This window comes from Notechis scutatus, chromosome 1 (genome assembly GCF_049901735.1).
Source record: "Notechis scutatus isolate UNSWTSFEM ecotype Mainland chromosome 1, rNotScu1.2, whole genome shotgun sequence".
Classification (NCBI taxonomy): domain Eukaryota; kingdom Metazoa; phylum Chordata; class Lepidosauria; order Squamata; family Elapidae; genus Notechis; species Notechis scutatus.
In genome coordinates this window covers 255,828,513-255,849,414 of record NC_142009.1, presented here as the reverse complement: position 1 = coordinate 255,849,414, position 20,902 = coordinate 255,828,513, and the positions used below count along the sequence as shown (strand labels likewise).

General features: G+C 39.4%; 3 protein-coding genes across 3 annotated transcripts; all 3 read right to left on the bottom strand.

The window, feature by feature from the left end:
* Window positions 1-11,945: 11,945 nt before the first annotated feature.
* Window positions 11,946-13,136, bottom strand: LOC148133333 (endogenous retrovirus group 3 member 1 Env polyprotein-like). The gene has a single exon (XM_087960538.1). The coding sequence runs from the start codon at window positions 13,134-13,136 to the stop codon at window positions 11,946-11,948; it is 1,191 nt and encodes a 396-aa protein (XP_087816664.1).
* A 505-nt stretch (window positions 13,137-13,641) lies between these two features.
* On the bottom strand, window positions 13,642-15,768 carry LOC148133332 (uncharacterized). The gene is made up of 2 exons (XM_087951105.1): window positions 14,686-15,768; window positions 13,642-14,619 (listed from the first exon to the last, which is right to left on the bottom strand). The coding sequence occupies exons 1-2, from the start codon at window positions 15,601-15,603 to the stop codon at window positions 13,987-13,989; spliced, it is 1,551 nt and encodes a 516-aa protein (XP_087807231.1). The 5' UTR covers window positions 15,604-15,768; the 3' UTR covers window positions 13,642-13,986.
* A 778-nt stretch (window positions 15,769-16,546) lies between these two features.
* Window positions 16,547-18,488, bottom strand: LOC148133331 (uncharacterized). The gene is made up of 2 exons (XM_087960455.1): window positions 17,995-18,488; window positions 16,547-17,768 (listed from the first exon to the last, which is right to left on the bottom strand). Exon 2 carries the CDS (start codon window positions 17,492-17,494, stop codon window positions 16,547-16,549), a length of 948 nt encoding a protein of 315 aa, XP_087816581.1. The 5' UTR covers window positions 17,495-17,768; window positions 17,995-18,488.
* Between the last annotated feature and the right edge of the window lie 2,414 nt (window positions 18,489-20,902).

The following is a 20,902-nucleotide window of genomic DNA, read 5'->3' as shown; positions in this document are numbered from 1 at the left end:
AGAGACTCTGATGACCATGCAGAATTGGGGCTTCTGTGAATGAAGAATACCAGACTTAGAATGACTAATAGATATCTACCATCTCTGCATGACAAAGGAGAGGTGATGAGGGGGAAGGAGTCAGAGATTGTTTGAAGTATAAAGGTGACAGCAAAAATGGAAGAATGATGGACATAAACTCAAAGAGAAAAATAGTTCTGTCTGGAAGATGTGTGTGTGCAGGCATGCTGAAAACTGAAAATCTGAGATCAGCACTTTGACAAATTTCACACTACAGTGTCTTGGCATATTCACCTGGAGAGAAGAAAGTTGGACATGAAAGGTTTTTTTTCTTTCTCTCCCCACCCCCACTTTGTTATGTGAAGGCAAGAGTTACCAGGGCCAAAAAAAAGAGAGAGAGAATCAAAGCAATGGGCCAAGAAAAAGAAAAGGTCATTACAGAATCCCATGATTACCCCGAGTATGCTGAAAGCCCTAGCAAATAGCAGACACCTAAAATGGAAAATTCTCACAAAAATTTTCAGACTTGTGAAAGATAAAATCACTTTTACGCAGGTGCTTGGGTATGCTCTTCTTCCATTCAGAAGCTGGAAGGAAATTGTACTACCTCAAATCTTCCTGCATATATGAAATAGGTCACTCCACTGCTGCCCATACAACTTTGATGCACAGCATTTTAAGGACTGCAATTGACACTTTACTTGCTGAAATCCCAGTCCAGCCCAAATATCATCCATGGCACAAAAGCCCTTTTCCAGCTGGCGTGCACAGTACTCTAGCTTCCATGGGTCAGCTGTTTGGTTTTCGACGTATCAACAATAGGTGAAAGCAAAGGGAAGGTTCAGAAAAACTCAGCCACCATATACATATACATGTCAAAGCTAGCTTCTAGCCCTGATGAATTTATAATAATACATAATTGTAAGATGCTAATCATCTGGATTTATGTTTTTAAAAAATCTTTGGATAAAAGCTGATGAAAAGTGTGCTTAATGCACATCTCCTGTTATGTGCATTAAGTCAAGAACATGATAGTTAATTGGAGGATTTTGCACTCTTGATTAGTTAGGTTTTGATTAGTCAACCACTTTAAAAAAAAAAAAAAGTGGCCCTAGGAGCTGTGTTGTCTCCTACATAGCTTCAGTAAAAGAGGATTAGAAGACTTTAGAGAAAAGGTCAGCAGCTGAATGAAATGGAGCAATTTTGTAAAATACTGTAATGGACTGTGAAGATGACCCCGAGGAACAAGAAAAGAGGTGCAGCCTCTGAAACAATCAAGATAGTCAGGAGCCCTCAGTAACTTAGCAATAAGCTTAGGAGGAAAAAGAGAAAAAAAGCTTAGGAAGGAGAATGTTCTATCTCCCCTCATAATATGGGGTAGGGAAAGATTGATAGTTTTGCTTCGGGTCCCTTTACATTCATTTACAGGAGGACAACCACCCTGCCATTGAGGCATGTCTTCATGGGTGAAAACAAACATGGCAGCTTCTCTGTAAGTTTTGAGGGCAGTTCCTTTCATTTCCACATTACTTTGGTAAAAAAAATAAAAAATGAGCATGCGAATCATGTCCAAAGCTATTAATACGAATATATTGCATATAATACTATTATTTGCAAAACAGCTAAGACATGGTGTATATTGTTAGAAAAATGTAACAAATTATATAGAGAAGGGTCAGACAAAAGTGTCCTTCAATAAGACAAGTATGTTAGATGAAAGGCAGTACATCAAATACTGTTAAACTTGAGATTCATAAGATCTTCTCCTTTACAGTAATAAGTACCAGGAAGCAATTCACTCACTGAATGGAAACAACTCAAACTGGAAAGATTGTAAATTAATCGAAGCTATGAATTTCTGACCAAGCAGGATATAGGGTATGTACTTGAGATTGCCCAAAAGAATTGTCAGATTTAGGAAAGTGGGTGGACAAAATGGCCATGAGACAGTGGAGAAACTTTACTGTAACAATTGATAGAAAATCTTGACTTGGTCCATATATTTCCACAGCTCAAGGGTAGCAAAGGGAAGAACAGCAACAAGAGGGAGACTACCCAATAGCCAGGGGAATAAATGTGTTTGGAGAAAACAGTCAACTTTGAAATTGGTGAGCTGGGACTGAATGAGTCTCACTGAGAAACTAGTTTTGTTTTCTCTTGAGGCTATAAGACTACTTTGGTATGGGATACCATTGGGAAAAAGCCAAACAGAAATGGTAGACAGATCACAGATCAACAAGAGTTAGGAGTCAAACTGAACAACCGTGGCTTCCCAAGTGACTGCACCACTGGAATATATTAACCAGGGCAACAAAATGCTTGCTTATACTCTTTGTCCTAATGGTGCTGTGCTTGCACCATTGAGCTATGGAGACAAAAGGGTTTCTGCAGGCTCTGGGTTCCTGGAACTCAGATGACCTGGATGACTTTTTTCTGGAGATAGCATTGTTTGTATTTTGTTTTGTCTCTGTCTGTCTTTTCAATTTGTATTGAGTTATACATAACAAGATAACATATACATGTCAGAGCTAGCTTCTAGCCCTGATGAATTTATAATAATACATAATTGTAAGATGCTAATTTGCCAATCCTAGTACAGAATACTAATATCCACAGACAGCATGCTTTTATGCACAAAAGCATAAATGCTAAAATAAAAATGGATTCCATATCTTACATACATTTACAAGATTCAAAAAAAATTACACTGCTTTGAACCTTTGCCAAACCCATTATACCTTAGTCAAGTGTGATGGCTTTTTAAATTTTTTTTTTAGAAATGTTGTCCTTTCATTTATATTCTAAGCATACAGTGTTTTTTTGTTTTAATTCCATATCATGCACTTTCCTTTCACCATCCAAAATAACTTAAAGCTTTAAGTTACTTATTCATTTCATAAATACAATTCTTGTAAGGTAGCATCCATACAAAGGATCATGAAAAGGTATCTTAGAACTCATGCCAGCACAGCAATTGTCTGTTGTTCATTAGAACAGCCTGTTTTTAATTTTCATGAACCTGGAGAGAGAGAGAGAGATGTTGCTGCTTTAATAGTTCTATGACTTGACTCTTTACAGCAGCACTATCACATAAGTTCCAAAGCTTTAATGAATAACAGAAAAGCACTTTGCTTGTAAAAGTTTTAAAGCAGTTCTCCATTTTTGAAACATACCCAGCCCTTGTAGGTACACATATTGAAGCTGTCATGGTTTAAAGGCAAAGTGCCTTGTGGGCAGGAGTTTACTCAGACAATGAAGCTAAACTTGAAAAATTGTATGTTCTGAAAAGTTCTCTGGAGATTAAATATTACATATGAAAATAATGAATTTGAAGGAAGAACTTAATATAATGTTCCAAGGAGTATGTCAAGGCTCTGTCAGGGCCAAGTACTGATATCTTTTTCTCTGACTTGAACTCCCAAAGCAAGTGACAGCTCATCTGTCTATCATGATGCTCTTGACAGTCCTTGATTTAACACTGTTCACTGAATTCTTCTGGCTTTCAGCACTTTTTCCACAGGCTAGGATGGAATGAAGAAGGAGCAAGGAGAATAAAATAAAGAAGACAGTTGGGCCATCTCGGTTGTAGAATACTTGTCAGCCTTGTGAACACTTATATTCCCTACAGGTGGGAACAAAATGGAAAGAAAATATCTTAGCTGCCAGAATATATTGCTGTAACAATAGAACAAACTATCAGAAGTCTACTGCTGGTAAAATTTGGAAAAGTGTCAACAACCTTATTTTCTGAAGAAAGAAGTAAAATATAAGGGAAAATATTTAAAATGAAAGGAACTAATTCCCAACAGCTTTGGACTATGACACTGAACTTAATGTGATAACAGGGACTAAGTTTCATAAATTTCATAGAAAAGGACAGCAAATATGTTGAGCATTTACTCAAAGAGGTTTATTCCCCTGGTTAAGATGTCTCCTATTTTTATTTAATCTGACCAAGCCTTTATTTTTTATTTTGTTCATTACTAACAATAGTATACTCCTTTCTCAAAAGAAATGTTATATATTGTTTATGCACTGTTTTATTTAGTGACCATTTGCAATTACAGCAGTGAGAAAAAAAGTAACTTTGCAACCAGTCCTCACACTTATAGCCTTTGCAAATCTGTAAAGCAAAGGAAAGCTGAAGTAAGATCATTAGCATAGCTGCAGTTTCATTTAGTAACCACTTCACTTAAAGACTAGGTTACAGGTGCCAGTTGTGATTGCCAAATGAGGACTACATGGATATCATTACCTGTATATTATTAATGTAATTAAACATAATTAGTAACTTGCAATAATTTCATAATTACAGACCTAGCTAACTTTCCAAGCGGCTTAGCACAGTGAATACTGCTTTTCTGCTCTCTAATTCTCATAGCATCTAGAGAAGAAAGCTTGATTTAGTAATAATCACAGGGCCTAGTAGGTGGCAGATAGGAGATTAATTTCCTGGTTCACCAAGCTTACCACTTCCCTTTGCTGGTATATTCCTGATGCTGATAAGTTTCAGAGTAGAACAAGGTTGTCAGACTTGTGCCATTATGGTGACTTTTTTCTTCTTCACGAAACCGGGCGCGATGCATCTGACCCATGGGCCATGAGTTTGACAACCCTGGAGTAGAAGCTTTATGTGAAGGGGAAGGAAAGATAATCTTTTCAGTCACCAGAGCCTTACAGTTTCATCTGCTATATTTATATTTGCATGTGTGCAAACCCACATTCCACTGTTTCAATAAATGAGAAAATAATATTCTCTAAAATGAGACTTCTAAAAAGAATTCATGTAATAAGTTAACACTGAAACTTTGAGATGGTGTCAGAGGAACAGAAGGAAATGTCAGAAAGAAAGGACAAAAGATGAGACAAACAACAATTATCCACATTACAAGATGTCGTCTGCTACCTCATATTAAGATGCTATTTAAAAATTCCTCAGGCAAAACAAGCTGCAAGTATATACAAGGAGAGAAATCTAAAGCTGGGCTGCATTGGAAATAGGATCCCCATACAATTCCTTCTTCTGCAATAAGCTCCAAACCAGCTAATGCTGAATGATCATGCTCAGTGGGCCCCCCAAACCTGAATAACTATTGGAAGAGGTGGATTTGATGGAGTGGAGTTGATGGTATGCGAAAGAGAATCAAAGATAACTTTTCATTACAAAGCCCCTCTTCTCCTGTAGCTTGACATCTTGCATAGTGGAATACATGTTACCCTGTTTACTGTGCACAGATTGAACTGAATTGAAATTTGTTTGGCCAAGTGAGAGTAAACACACAAGGAAGTTGTCTGCGGTACAAAAGCACCTGCAAAGTACCTACAAAGCAATAGACTAATAATAATCTTCATAATAACAAAAACACCAATAAAAATGGGGGTGTAAGGAAGATAATAAGAACGATAAATAATACTACAGCAACACTACAAGAATAACTATAGATAGATGTTAGACAGCAGTTTTGAGAATTAGATGTTCAACAGAATGATGGCACAAGAGGAAAAAAAAACTATCCCTATGTCTAATAGTTTTGGCAGGCAATGTCCTATAGTGCTGTCCCAAGGGGAGGAGTGAAATAGCTTAAACCAGGGATGTCAAACTTGATTTCATTGAGGGACACATCAGGATTGTATTTGACCTTGGGGGTGCAAGGGTGTGTGGCCAGGATGTGTGTGTCCAGGGTGTGTGTGGCCAGCTTGATGTCACTTGCATTGAGGGCACATGTGGTGGCCTGAGTGTTCTGCCAGTGAAAATGGGCTCCTGAGCTCTGCCAGCGAAAATGGGCTCCTGGTGGCCTCCTGCAACCCTCTACCAGAGAAAAAAGACCTCCGGGGGCCACATGTGCCCTCGTGAGCTCTGTTTTTGGTTGGGATGGCCTCCTACAACCCTCTGCCAGTGAAATGGGGTGCAGCCTACCTGAGTTCCATTTTCAAGGGTGCATCCTCCCTGAGCTCCATTTTCAAGGGTGCATCCTCCCTGAGCTCCATTTTCAATGGCAGAGGCACTGCAGGCTAGTCCTTCACTATTTCCAGGGCAGCCCCACAGACCAGAGCTAAGCAACCCACGGGCTGGTCCCGGCCCCTGGGCTTTGAGTTTGACATCCCTGGCTTAAACAAAAAAAATATTAAATTATTACTTTGTGAATAATAATTTAAATGAAATGAAATAATTAATAATTTTAACTTTGTTAATTATTAAATTAATTTATTTTTAATAAAGTTTTTATTACTTTATTTATTTATTTATTTATTTTATTACTTTATTTAACTTAAACAAAGTATAAAGTACCCATTCTGGTTAACTTGCTAATGTCTTTAAATTGCCTGGCAAGCAGTTTGATTTATTACATGCTATTCTGCAAATAGCTAATACTCTACCATAGGACATAGCATGTCTATAAAAATTATTTTCAAAACACTATTTGAAGCACTATTTTGTACTTCTGTGATCAGAGGTGTCTTTAGTAGAAGGCACAAAAGTTAAGATAGCAGTAACAACTACATGAGTTAAGATGTCTCATCTATGATATTGGCCATTATACTTTCACTCTAGGATAGTCCCATCTTTGCACTATTTTAGAATTAGCTTTGAAGCCAATTTATTTTTGGCTCTGGTATGCTGTGTTTGAAATCAGAATAGAATAGAATAGAATAGAATAGAATAGAATGGAATGGAATGGAATGGAATGGAATGGAATGGGATGGGATGGGATGGGATGGGATGGGATGGGATGGGATGGGATGGAATGGAATGGAATGGAATGGAATGGAATAGAATAGAATAGAATAGAATAGAATAGAATAGAATAGAATAGAATAGAATAGAATAGAATAGAATAGGTTTATTGGCCAAGTGTGGTTGGACACACAAGGAGTTTGTCTTCAGTGCATAAGTTCTCGTTGTACATAAAAGCTATAAGACTAAGTGATAAATCATGATCATGGTCATCATAAAAATACATTCATCATAGTAAAGCCTGTTTTGGTTTGGTTTTTTTTGGGGGGGGTGGTGGGAAATATTGAGCTTTTAATAGAACTAATGGACGTACCATGTGAAGTTCTTTTTCACTTTACCTTTTGGTTTATGATCTTCCGCTTCCTAAAAAGTTTTTCAAACTGACAAGCAGGAGTAATAGTTATGACTTTTTTTCCCTTGAATTTATACAGATTGTTCTTTATCTATTTTACATTCAACTATTTTGTGGGGAGTAGAGATGGCAGGATTTATATTCCTGCAGAACGTCTGCCACATCAAGGTAGAGCAATGAATAAATGACATATTTGCTCCTTATTCTTAATGTTGAGAGAGCAAAAAAAAAGAAGGCAGCAGTTATGGATAGGCTGCAGACTGTGTTGTGGGGAATTTGAAAGTGTTCTTAATTACACTACTATCCTCTTTATTTATTCATTTATCTACCTGCCCCCCCATCCCCACCACAAGCCAGCTTTACTGATTTTTAGACAGCAAGCTGATTTGGACAAGGACTATTGATTTTATCTTTCTTGCCATCTGTTTAGATTTTGCTGTAGATCTTGCAGAATAAGCTGCTAACGTCTTTGTATGCATTAGTTGTAATAAGTGAAGTTATTGCAATATTGATGATATTTTTTTTTGCATTAGCACAACTGTAGCAAGTGACAATGCTAGAAGTTTGTTTTCTTTTCCCATTCCCCCTCCCCACAAAATTATTTCACTGCAGATTCAAAGGAGCCAGCTGTGATATTTTCTCCCCTCCAAGTTACTCTTGAATTTTCTAATGATTGACATAGAACTTGCATTTATAAGAAAGAATTGACATGTGTTGTCTTGAGAGCACTCCATGAGGAATTGATGTTTTAATGCCAGCAAATGGAATTATGGATAGCAGTGTTCATCTAGGATTTGGAAAGTAGGGAGATGTTGATCCAGTTAATCTTACCTGAGGCTAGTAAGACCCAGCACTGCTTTGTGTCTTTTCATCATCAGAAATATATCTCCGAATCTATACACAGAGCAACAAACAGGGTGTGGGCTTCTGGGTAAATCTAAAGACTTTATTTTGTGTGGCAAGTAGAAGATTAAACATTATTTCAATTCCTTTGCCATTCTGAGCATTGTATCAAAGCATTAGAAACAGAAACTAGTTTGGAACACAAGCTGTTACTCTCAGTTTTATAAGCCTTTATGAAACCTTTATGAAGAGGATAATTTTAAAGTTCATAAAGGGGTATTTGGGAGGGGAGGGTGTTTTAAAGAACATGTGTGTTTTAAAGAACAGAAAATAGACTAGGAACAGTGGTGGGATTCAAAAATTTTACTACCAGTTCTATGAGAGAGCGCTTTGCACACAAATGTGCGCTTTACGCATATGCACAGAGATTTAAATACACCAATTTCAAGCACTATAGCTTATTTTCTAGGGCAGCCAAGTAACTAAGACAGCTGAGGCACAGGAATCCACAGGAATCCACTGCGAATCAGCTGAGCTGAAAAATGTGAAAATATAGGACATGATAGGGTGGAGTGGGTGTGCGGGGCCAGCTGATCATCGGAGATGCCAGTTCTCTAGAACCAATCTGAACCGGCAACATCCCAACTTCACTTACTAAATGAAGTAATTATAGATTTCAGGGACCATGACTTGTAACGTCAACCATGAGAAGAAATACTAAAAATTAATAAAATGAATTATTCCATGAATCTTCCCATGAGCAGTGAATTTCACTTTAGAAGATAGCATTCCTAAGAAATAAATTATTTGTGTTTTTCATTTGCTGCTTAAAGCGTAAGTATTAGACTGCCAGGTATAAAAATAGCTGAAGGATTCATCCATTCATTGGGAAGAGGTAGATCCTGGCCTTAGTTTACCTATTGGAAAGATTTTCTTCTCGGATGCCCATTAAAGCAAAAGGCTGTTGGTCAGAGATATTAATGGTTTTATCAGTATATAATTCACAGAATTCATTTAACTTCCAAAGCTGGAAATGAAAATGTGGAGAAGATAGTGTTTGATATATAATACAACCAAGCATTATGAGCTGGAAAACTTCACTTACTAAATGAGGTAATTATAGATTTCATTGTTATCACTAATTACACCCCATAAAGCTATATAATAAAAGACATCCTTTATCGTGAAACACCTCAGGATTTTTATTGAAAGTACAGCAGTGGAATGAAAATAGAAGGAAGGAAATTGTGATGATAATGTTGCAATACTGGTTCTCATATATAGTAGCTATAAAGTAAATGATATGCAACATAGAGAAGATAAATAACCCTATATTTTGGCATTTCCCAAGCTTTCCACCTATCTTTCCCTATAAGTGCCCAAGCATGAACTTTTGAGGCAGGCAAACTAGGTGGGACTGCCTAGTCTCAATGAAAATGTGTCCATACTTTCCTGCTTTGAACTACCTGCATGAATGGCCTACTTTTCCTGGTTGTTGTTGCCTGAGTAGATAGATTTCATGCTAATTCTGCCTGCCAAAAGATTGGCTGGCCAATGGGCACTCCTGTTCAAAGCCCTAAAAAAAAAAAAAAGATAAATTGGCCATTGAAGGAAGGGAGAGGGGGAAGGAGAAAGAAATATAACATCTAAACTCTATAACATGTGGGAGCATCTCAGTTTGCTTTTACTTACATTTTCTGAAATATAAATTTTACTCAAGGAATTTGGGATATACCAGTAGAAACTCGGATGAGACATGCGGGTAAGTGGGTAGATGGATGAGCAGCTATAAACACACCTTTCAAATTACAAATATCAACATACTGAAATGCTGAAACATCTGAGTTCTATTTAATCAAACAAGATTTGAGCTGTTGGACAAAATAATTAAATATGGAAATTTTGACCAACTTCCTTGTGTTAAATATATTTATACTTGTGGAGCTCCAGAGAAAGAAGTAGTGCATATGTTATTTGAATGTTAACTGTATGAGCAAGAAAGAGTTTGATATCTTAGATTGACAAATGGCCTATTAGGATTCTTACATTAAAACATATTTCATGTGCAGTTAGAATAACACAATAAACTGTATATGTGGATCTGATGGATAAATTGTACTATTAAAAGTATTGTACTGTAAAAGTATTATTTTCATCTCCTTTTAGCTCTGCATTTAACTCTATTTTGTAACAGATGGTATTGTTGTTCTATATTTTGTATTCTGATGTAATCTAATGGTTAATCAATACATTATTATACACATAAAATGCGAAATCACAGCTGCCAGTTCTTTAGCTGGTATTGACCTTCATACGCATCAAGTTCTTTCCAAGAACCTAGGTTGATGTGCATGAAGAAAATAGGATATTGTAATGTATCAGCATGGTATAACTAGTGTGGTCTTTTGCCATTAAGAAATTGTATTTTTGTCAAAACATAGATTTTTTTAGTGCTATCCAAAAACATTTAAGTATGACACCCAGGGCACCAATCACCACTGGGACTACCATGGTTAGTTTATGTCATAAACTTTCAGTTTTGATTTTCAGCTCTTGTTGCTTGTGGTTTTCTTCAATTCTTTGCCTTCTTTTTACTATTGCTTGTGTGAGATTGTGGCTAAGAAAAACCACCAGGATTCAAAGTTGATCCAAGGAAAAAGGCTTTATTGGAATATACATCTGCAGATGGGTCCTCCCCTTTGGCAGTTGAGGAGAGAACGAAAAGCAAAGCTTAAAGGCTCTATTTTTATACCCTAAAATTGACCCCCCCAGTATACAAATGGCTTGATTTACAATTTGTTTTTCAGGATATAAGTTACATTTTATTACCTTATACAACAGGCACTTCCTTAGCAGATAACATACATAACCGGTATCTGGCATTTCAAAAGCATTCCAAAAAGTGTGATAATTCCCAGCGCTTCAAAGACATTCCAAGATCAGTCAACATTCTAATCAGTGTTTGATACTGCCTTTTCTTACTTCAAAAGAAAACATCCCTTTTTCATCTTGAGATTTGAGTCATAAAATAGATAAACTTCTCACAATCCCCCCTGTTCTTGTTTCATTTTTGACTCAAACTCAGTTAGTAATAAGTCTGCTGTCTTCCATCCTTCTTCGGGAGATTCCTCTAGGTACTCCAATGGGTCATATCGTTGCCTTAATACCATCATTTGTTCAGTAACTTGCCTTTTGGCTATCAGAGAGAGAGTGCTAGTTATTGTGCGAATGAATATGGGAAGAACACATGGTAGTATTACACATCCTGCTGCAATGATACAAATGAGTGCTACTATGGCTTGTAACCCTGGGAGCTTAGGAAACCAAGATCCAAACAGGTTCCCCATATTGAATCCTTCCCAAGTCTGGACTGGTACATGGGCTACTTTTACCATTCGATCTGCTATCTCTTGGATCACCTTTCCACTCTCATCAATTTCGATGCAGCAGTTTGTTAAATTAAATTTCCCACATACTCCTCCCTCCTTAGCAAGCAAATAATCCAGAGCCAAGCGATTTTGCATTATATATGTTCTTGAGCATGCACTTTCTTTTGCTAGGTGTGTCATAGCCAATATAGTTTCATTTGTGATTATTTCTACTACAGCTTGCAAGCGAATTAAGCGATTTAATAAGTAAATCAGGGTTCGATATCCATAAGTCCCGTCTTCCGCCCATATGGCCGTCTCATAAAAATAAATTATTCTCTCCGGCGGCCACTCAGCGTCCTTCCAAACCCCTTTGTGAATGTCCTTTGTCCCTCGTTTCTCCCTAATGTTCCCTATTTCTTCGTACACTGGCACTCCTAATACCTGTCGTTGCTTGAGAGGTAATAAGAAGAAGCTCGGTCTTATTGCTCCTAGAACGCATGACCCATACCACTTTGCGGGGAGGATATTATACGCATACCTGCCGCAAATCCATTACAGTCCATCCGGGGTTGTCCAGGGTTTTTGTTCCTCAGGTGTTTTCAGAAAATCCATTTTACTTATACTTTCTAAGGACCTTGCTGGTTCAGAGATGTTCCCTCCGGACCACCAAGTCTGGTTCTCCCATACCCCTAGACCGCAGAGACCCCACATTGATGGTTCGATCTGTGGTTTGGTTTCTCTGGTAACATACATTTCCTACTAGATTAGTGGTGACAGCCCATATTTCTTCTCCTTTTTGCTTAAAGGTATAATTGGCCTGGTTCTCTGCCACATAGGTATAATTGACCTCTTGGGCCTCCCATGGCCACTGCTCTCCCATGTTGGTTCCACCACACACAAAACAGTTCTTGACTGTCAATTCTTTAGCAATAGTTTCAGCTAGGGCCAGGAACGTGTTTTGGGCTTTTGGGGGCAAGACTATATCTTGTAATTTTTGAAACTCCTGATAATAAGAGTAGAACAGAGAGTTTTCGATAGGATTCAAATTATGTTTGATTACCTGAATCTTGAGTTTCACAGATGGGTCAGCCCCTGTCCCATCTATTCCCAATCCATATTCATCTAGATATCCTTTCCAAGTCTGGGGTTTCAACCAATTTTCAGGGATCGGGAATGTAAGCTTAATGGGATTATACTTATGACGAGGGCAATTGGCGTCAGGTACCCTCAGACTATTCATATACAGCCTTTTTGCACTGTCTAATCCTGGGATAACTTCTGGTTTTACCGTTAGCCCATATGTCCGGAAACTAATACATTTCTTCCAGAACAGCCCATTACAGAAAGTGCCGTAACTGCAGTCACTACTCCATGAAGCTCTGCCACAAATATATTTTTCATTCTTTGAGTATTCTCTCCTCCATTCCACAGACCCACACCCATTATCTCCCTCATCCATTGCCTCGCAGGCATCAAAGGTTACTGACTGTGGCACCTTGGGATTATAGAAGTCATGGTTCACCATTACCTTGTTCCCTGCCTGAATTCTTATGGTGTACCTATGTGTGGGACCTTTCGGGTCATAACATTTGACACTCCCTCCATCCTTACAAATGGAGTAAGATGTCCCATTGTAGATGCAAGTCCCGGTGCTTCTTATCCTGCAACTCAATTGAGTATGGAAAACTAGAGTCTTTGTCACTTGTGTCCCTGTTTTTGTTGTTTTTATGCATTGATCACATTGTCCCTTAGTTTCAGCTTTTGTCTTTATCTCAGTCTCTCCTCCTATCCTGTCCATGAGTAAGTAAATAGTCACTAGGCAAATCAGCTGCATATTACCGCTTCAAAGTTAACTTCAACGGCTGACCATCCACTGAAATGGCCTTCCAAGGTTTCTCAGGTTCCGGTGCCTTCTTGACTCTGCTGTAATGCGTCCAGCCTCCTTCTCGAGTGCAAACTGCAGATTCGGTTGTCAACAGCACCTGGTACGGGCCTTCCCAGCTGGGCTGCAGCTTCTCGCTCTTCCAAGTCTTTATCAGGATCCAGTCTCCAACTTCATGAGGATGTTGGCTGCCAGCCAAAGGTGGTCGTTGCACCAACAATCCCTGTTTGTGTAGAGAAAGCAAAGACCTGGACAGTGTCTGCAAATATTTCCTCAAGAATAAATCTTTAAATTCAGGAATTGGATTCCCTATTTTTGCCAAGTAGGGTCGCCCCATTAGCATCTCGAATGGAAAGACCCCAGTGTCTTTCCTTGGACATGTTCTGATTCTGAGCAATGCCAAAGACAAGTTCTTTGTCCATGGTAACCCATTCTCCAATTGTAATTTGGTCAAATGTTTCTTCAATTCTGCGTTCCCCCTCTCCACTTTAGAGCTGGATTCGGGATGATAGGGGGTGTGCAAATCCCATTTCACCCCAATAGCTCCCATCACAGACTGCAGCACTTTTTGTGTAAAATGTGTCCCCCTGTCAGAATCAATAGCTTCCATCATCCCATAATGAGGAATGATTTGTTCTAACAGGATTTTGGTTACTGTGGATGCTGTGGCTCTTCTAGTTGGATAGGCCTCCACCCACCCTGTCAGATGATCTTTAATCACCAATAAGTATTTCCACCCCCCTTTCTCTGGTAATTCGGTGAAATCAATTTGTGCTCTCTGGAAAGGCCAGCCCACTAGGGGTTACCCTCCCATTTCTTTTTTTCTTGCTGCTTTCTTGTTTGCTTTCAAACATATCAAACATTTCCAACAGATGCTCTGGGCTAGCGTCCACATTTTTGGACTCCAAAAATGTGGCTTCACAGCTGTCACCAGTGCTTCTGTCCCCCAATGCCCTCCCTCATGTACCTTTTCCAGAATTCCTCTCATTGCATTCACAGGAACCACCTTCACCCCCTCCGAGGTTCTCCACCCATCCTCAGTTAATGTACACCCTTCCTTTTCCAAATCATCTTTCTCTTTTCCCTCAGGTTTCCATTCCTCATCCTCTTCCACTTCTAGCAAGGGAATTAATGCCATTACCAGCTCTATCTCCCCTGCAGCCTCTTTTGCCCACTTGTCTGCCCACCTGTTCCCAACTACCTCTGGGGTGTTTCCTTTCTGATGAGCATTCACATGTACTATTGCCACTTGGCCTGGCAGTTGCAGGGCCTCCAAGGCCTGTTCCACAAGCTGCAATTGTTCAACTTGTTTCCCATCAGCCTTGATAAATCCCCTTTCCTGCCAGATCTTACCAAAAGTATGGACTACACCCCAGGCGTATTTGGAATCAGTCCAGATTGTCACATCAATCCCTTCAGCTAACTCCAGAGCCCTCTTCAAAGCAAACAACTCACATTTCTGTGCAGACCATGAAGAAGGAAGGGAGCCCTTTTCTATGACCTCCCCTTCTCCTGCAAATCCTGATTTCCTCTTTTCTTCCTCAACCCTGCTTGATCCATCCACAAACCATCTCTCTCCTTCCTTCAAAGGAGTCTCTTCCAAATCCTCCCTCACCTTTGTCATCAAATCTACTTGCAACAAACAATCATGTTCCTCAGCTTCCCACTCCTGTCTTCTCCCTTCTAGGAATTCTGCTGGATTCAAATTCCTATCTGTCCCAATCACTACATCAGGGCTGGTTCTCAAAATGGTTTCATATTTGAGAATCCGCCCCTCTGTCATCCAAGTTGTTGCCAACTGACTTAGCACAGAAGTAACCTGGTGGGGTGAGTGCACCACAAGCCCCCCACCAAAGGTTAACTTCCTGCTCTCTACCACCAACATAGCTGTAGCAGCCACAGCCTGCACACACACCGGCCATCCTCTCACCACCGGCTCCAGAGTTTTGCTCAGAAAAGTGATGGGCTGGTATTGCCCCCCCCTCTTCTGCGCCAACACTCCTAGTGCCGTTCCCTGAGCTGCTGACACATACAGATGAAATGGGAGCTTCAAATTGGGCAAAGCCAAAACCGATGCGGATGACAATGCCTTCTTCAAAACTTCCCATCTCTCATCATCTCCCTCTAACCATTCTATTCTCTCTCCTTTTCCTACCAGCTTCCTGTGCAAGAATTGAGCTAACACAGTGTATTGATCCACCCAAACTCTGCAATACCCCAACAATCCAAGGGCCTTCTTAACTTCTGTCTTATTTCTGGGGGGAGCCAGGCTCATGATCCCTTTCACCCTTTCAGGATCCAAGGACCTCACCCCTTGCTGAATATAATGCCCTAAATATTTCACCTTCTTTTCCACAAACTGGATCTTTTCCCTTGAAACTGTCAATCCTTGCTCCTTCAGCCAATTTAGCAAAGCCATAGATGCTGCCCTAACCTCTTTTTCTTTCTCCCCAGTCAGCAACAAATCATCCACATACTGAATCAACGTGATCCCCTTCCCGTTCTCAAAAGACACTAACTTTTCTTCCAAAGCCTGTCCAAACAACAAAGGGCTTTCAGTATAGCCCTGGGGAAGTACTGTCCACCTTAATTGTTGTTTTCTCCCAGTCTCAGGATTGTTCCATTCAAATGCAAACAGGTCTCTACTTCCCTCCTCAAGGGGGCATGCCCAGAAAGCATCCTTCAGATCTATCACAGTAAACCATTTGTCTTTGGGAGGGATTCATCCCAAAATAGTGTAGGGATCAGGAACCACTGGGAATCTGGGAACCACTATGTTATTAATTCTCCTCAAATCTACGACCAGATGATGTTTTCCATCTTTCTTTAATACAGCCAATATTGGGGAATTGAAAGGTGACATAGTAGGCTCTAACATGCCCTGTTTCAACAATCTGTCAATCACTGGTTTCAGTCCCTCTCTTCCTTTCCTGCTCATTGAATATTGTGCAGTCCAAAGCTTTGTCACCCCAGGCTGCACTTGAATCTTAATTGGCTGAATGTTCATTCGCCCTGCCTTTTCTCCTCCTGCCCAGACCTCATCTGAAATTGCTTTCTCATCTTCCACAGTCATCTTACACATCCTTACTCCCTTCCCGGTATCCCACAGTTGGATACCAAACACAGGCAACAAATCGCTCCCCAGCAAATTCACTCCAGAATCAGGAATATACAACACTTCAGCTTTAGTCACCACTTCATTCATTTCCAGTCTGATTTGTTCAAACACACTCACATCCTGTGATTTTCCACTCACCCCAACTACTTTTATCACTTTCTTGGATCTATGTGCACCTTCTATCGGGTCACACACAGAAGTCCGGCTTGTGCCAGTATCTATCAAGAACAGCCGCTCCTGACGGTTAGGACCCACAATAATCTCCAGGGGATTCATCTTTGCCTTGGCTTACTTCAAAGACTTTAGTTAAATTTTTCCCTTGTGGAACTGCCAATTTTATCCCCTCCATGATCAGTTCTCTCATATCCCTCATACTTGCTCTGCCAGCCGCGGTGTTTGGATTCCAATTTGGATTGGCTATTGGGAATTTTTGATCTCCTGCCACCACCCCTTGTCGCCCATTGTGTCTGGTGTTCCAGGCTCTCCATGCCGAGGTCTGAATGAGATTTCGCTCCTCAGGAGTAAACAGATGCCCCAGAATGTACATCATCTCCTGATAAGTGTAATCATTCGGACTCATCCATAGCTCTAACTGTTCGGCCACCTCATGAGCATTTTCATGAAGTTTTGGAAGAGTCTTTTTCAATTCTCGCAACTCGGCTGGTTTTATGGGGACAGACACAAAGACTGTCACTGGGTGGCCTGCAGCATTAACCCCACTGGGCATTTCCCTTAAGGGGAAAGCACATTCTTCTGGTTTGTCTTTGAATGGAAGATTCACGATATCTTTCTCCAGTTGTCTTAGTTCCTGTTTCAGCCACGGATAAAGGGGCGGCTGAGGAGGGGGTTGGAGCGCCGGCAATGGCGGCGGTGCCATAGGAACATTGGCGGGCGCGTTATTCAAATTAGGATTTGCGGGCGGCGGATTCTGCAGCCAATCGTCCATCTCACTCTCATTGTCTTTTTGTTGAGACATGTATTGACCCTCAATTGGAGGGACAGGACCTTCAAATTTCACATGAAACCATACATCTATGCATGCAATTTGAGTAGTCATTTTGTGTTGGAGAATATAGTCTCGCAATTTGGTCATCCAATAGATACTGGTTTCCCCCTCAGGACTCCAGTGATATGGAAATTTAGGATCAATCAAAGGATATTTTGGCCATCGGTCTCGACAAAGATAAATCATGTTTTTCTTTTCGAGATGTCTGGTGAATTCCTTTAGATTCAGGGAGAACCACTGCTGGAGGAGTTGTCCCAGGGGCGAATCTACCGGAATTGATTTTCTGCCATTGTCAGATTTTCCCTGTCCCAGACAAGCTTCTTACTGGTCTCCCAGATCCTTGCTCTGTCCCTTTCCCATCTTCTACTCTTTCAGACTCCCAGAGCCTTGACTCACCAGTCCCAGTCCTGCAGCAGACACTGGATTCTCCCAGAGAGTTTAAGGACCCCTCTCTTTCTGACTACAAATGAAAGGAACAAAGTTTACCTGATCTGATCGCTCCTGGACTCTCCGAAGTCAAAAGGATGCGTGGGCGTCCCCAACTCAGATCTATCTCACACACTCTCAGCCGGCATTTCATCTCAATTCTTTTTCCAAGGACCATCTGGATTTCCCAGTCACCTCGGGAGTCTGACCGAATTCGGGGAGAGGTGCCTCTCAATGGGAGGTTGTGGCCACTCTCTTACCTGGTCCCCGTTTTCCAGTCAACCACCATCAAGGATCCCGGACGAGCCCCCAAATTGTGAGATTGTGGCTAAGAAAAACCACCAGGATTCAAAGTTGATCCAAGGAAAAAGGCTTTATTGGAATATACATCTGCAGATGGGTCCTCCCCTTTGGCAGTTGAGGAGAGAACGAAAAGCAAAGCTTAAAGGCTCTATTTTTATACCCTAAAATTGACCCCCCCCCCAGTATACAAATGGCTTGATTTACAATTTGTTTTTCAGGAGATAAGTTACATTTTATTACCTTATACAACAGGCACTTCCTTAGCAGATAACATACATAACCGGTATCTGGCATTTCAAAAGCATTCCAAAAAGTGTGATAATTCCCAGCGCTTCAAAGACATTCCAAGATCAGTCAACATTCTAATCAGTGTTTGATACTGCCTTTTCTTACTTCAAAAGAAAACATCCCTTTTTCATCTTGAGATTTGAGTCATAAAATAGATAAACTTCTCACACTTGGTATTGCCACAACAAGTATCCATACTTCCTTCTTTTCAGCTACAGTTAAGTCTGGTGTTATTGTGTTCCAAGACTTTAGCAGTTTGCATTCAGAAATCCCACAATATTTTAACTTGCTCATTTTCAACTATCTTTTCAACACTATGATCCCATCCATCTTTATTACTGGCACATTATATTTATTACAGATGTTCTAATGAATCATTTTGGTGACTATTTTGCCATTGTTTATAATCAGTTTGCAAATCTTCTTGCACGAACTGAGTATATGAGCTACTGTTTCTTCTGCCTCGTTATCCAATCTGCACTTTGAATCATTGATGCTTTTTCCCTTCTGCGCTTGATTACATTAGTTTAAATAGATTGCTCTTGAGCAGTCAAAACCAAGCCTTCAGTTTCTTTTTTTAATGTACTAGATATAAGTCATTGCCAGATTTTATTTTTATCCACAGTTGTACTACTTCTATTTGCAGGTCTTTGTATTTTATTATTTTTCCCTTTTTATTTTGCTATCTCCAGGGACTGCCATGTGCACTATCCCAGATTTTTTTGTCTTTCTTTTTGATAGTTGTCAAGGTGAGAGGTTATGTGGCAGGTGATTGTAAAAGATGAAATTATCTAACCACTGCTGGTTTCCAGAGGTAACCTTTCCACCTCCATCTTATCTTCGTATACACATTAATGTTATCTGGTTATCTGTTCCATGGGCTGTACTAGAAACATGATTTCTCATAAATTCTCTAAACAATGAGATCAAATAATCAGCTTTACTTACAATGATACTTGTAATGCAATAATTAATATTCAAACTGTCACCCATCACCCATATTAGTCTACTATGATTGAGTCCTTCAACTTTTACTAAATCATAATTCTGGAAACTGAAATCTGGTAGTTATTGAAGAAACCAGAAAGGAGAAAGCTTGCCTATATTGGAGGCAGCCACATTGATTGATAGCACCAAGAAAATGCTAATCCTTGCAGCCTTCATTAATACTGTCACGTTTCCTAACCTTATGGTTGCACATCCAATTATTGTAAGTATCTTAAATGAAATTGGTTGAACAATTAGAGTATAGCTTTAAGAATTCAAATAATTTTACACATTACTCAGAACTAATACAGTTAATTAAAAAGAATAGTTTGCCTAGTATTGTCAAAGAATATTAAGAAGAATAAAACTGACAAAGGATACATCCTATAATTTTTTCAAAATTTTCTTCTGTGGAATGATACAGCCTTATGTAATTTATTAAATGAATAGGAAAAGGACTAAGATTTTATAACTATGATCACTGATTTAACATGCTCTCTCCCCACTCTGCCCTGAGAAATAAAGAAGCCAGAATATAAAACAGGAGAAAGAAATATAAAGTAGAAGATTTCCACTTTAGCTTATTATGTTCATAGCATTGACCAGGTGTCAGAATATTTGCTGATACACGTGGTTTCATTTGACACTGCAAGAGGAAAGAGATAGTGCTAGATGATGCTGGTTTAAATCACATATTAACTAGCACACTGATAGATTGGCACACAAATTAGTGACAAGAAGTTCATGTGTATCTAACACATGATTGAATGGCTGAGAAGAAAGTGTTTGAAAGAGAATTAGAACCTAGACAACTGATATGGCATGGCTTTCTCTTCTTTCCAGGTGGATGAATTCTATCTAATCTATTTTCAGCTTTATTCCAGCCTTCTTTCATCATACAGTATATAATGAATGATACAAAACCCTGGTTCTTTAAAAAAATAATGTGTGCTGTATTACATTAAATTTTCAACCATCCTAGGCACACAAAGTATGTCCATAAGCATAATTCCATGGTATATTTTGAAGTTTTTCCTAAAGCTTAGAATTTCCTTCCCCATTTCTAAATCCTTTCTAGTACTATTCTAGATTAGTACTAAATCCACGCTTTCTAGTACTATATAGCATTTCATTGTTATAGGATAAATTAAGACAGCTGATTTGCATAACTCCTCCATCTCTTTGGGACACCACCCCAGGAGGAATAAGATTGTTCTTGCAATTGGTAATTCTAATAACTAGATTCAAGCATCTTTCAACACATATTTTCTTGTAGATAAATATCTGGATAGATTCATAATGGAAGAGATGTTCCCTTAGATAATTGTGACCTAAATCATATGCACATGTGCACAACACACTATTTATCACTTCCTCCCTCCAGTGCTGCTGCAGCCTGATTACAGTTTACCTGATGCTTAGAGCAGTAAGATATCATTGATCATAAACAGAATTGTTGGAAGGAATCAGAAATCCAATGGTTTGCTGACTCATTTATAGATCTATGTTATCTGGCAACAACTTACTCCTGAACTCACTGGCACAGCCATGAATGTGGGCATGGCTCCACATTGTGTCAATATATTGAGT

Excerpts from the sequence above, each read along its gene's own strand:
- LOC148133331 (XM_087960455.1), bottom strand. The coding sequence starts at position 17,494 with ATGATTTATCTTTGTCGAGACCGATGGCCAAAATATCCTTTGATTGAT.
- LOC148133332 (XM_087951105.1), bottom strand. The coding sequence starts at position 15,603 with ATGGCTTTGCTAAATTGGCTGAAGGAGCAAGGATTGACAGTTTCAAGG. Across the intron at positions 14,620-14,685 it reads GATTTGCAGGAGAAGGGGAG|AGGGCTCTGGAGTTAGCTGA; the intron begins GTCATAGAAAAG and ends TTTGCTTTGAAG.
- LOC148133333 (XM_087960538.1), bottom strand. The coding sequence starts at position 13,136 with ATGCAGCTGATTTGCCTAGTGACTATTTACTTACTCATGGACAGGATA.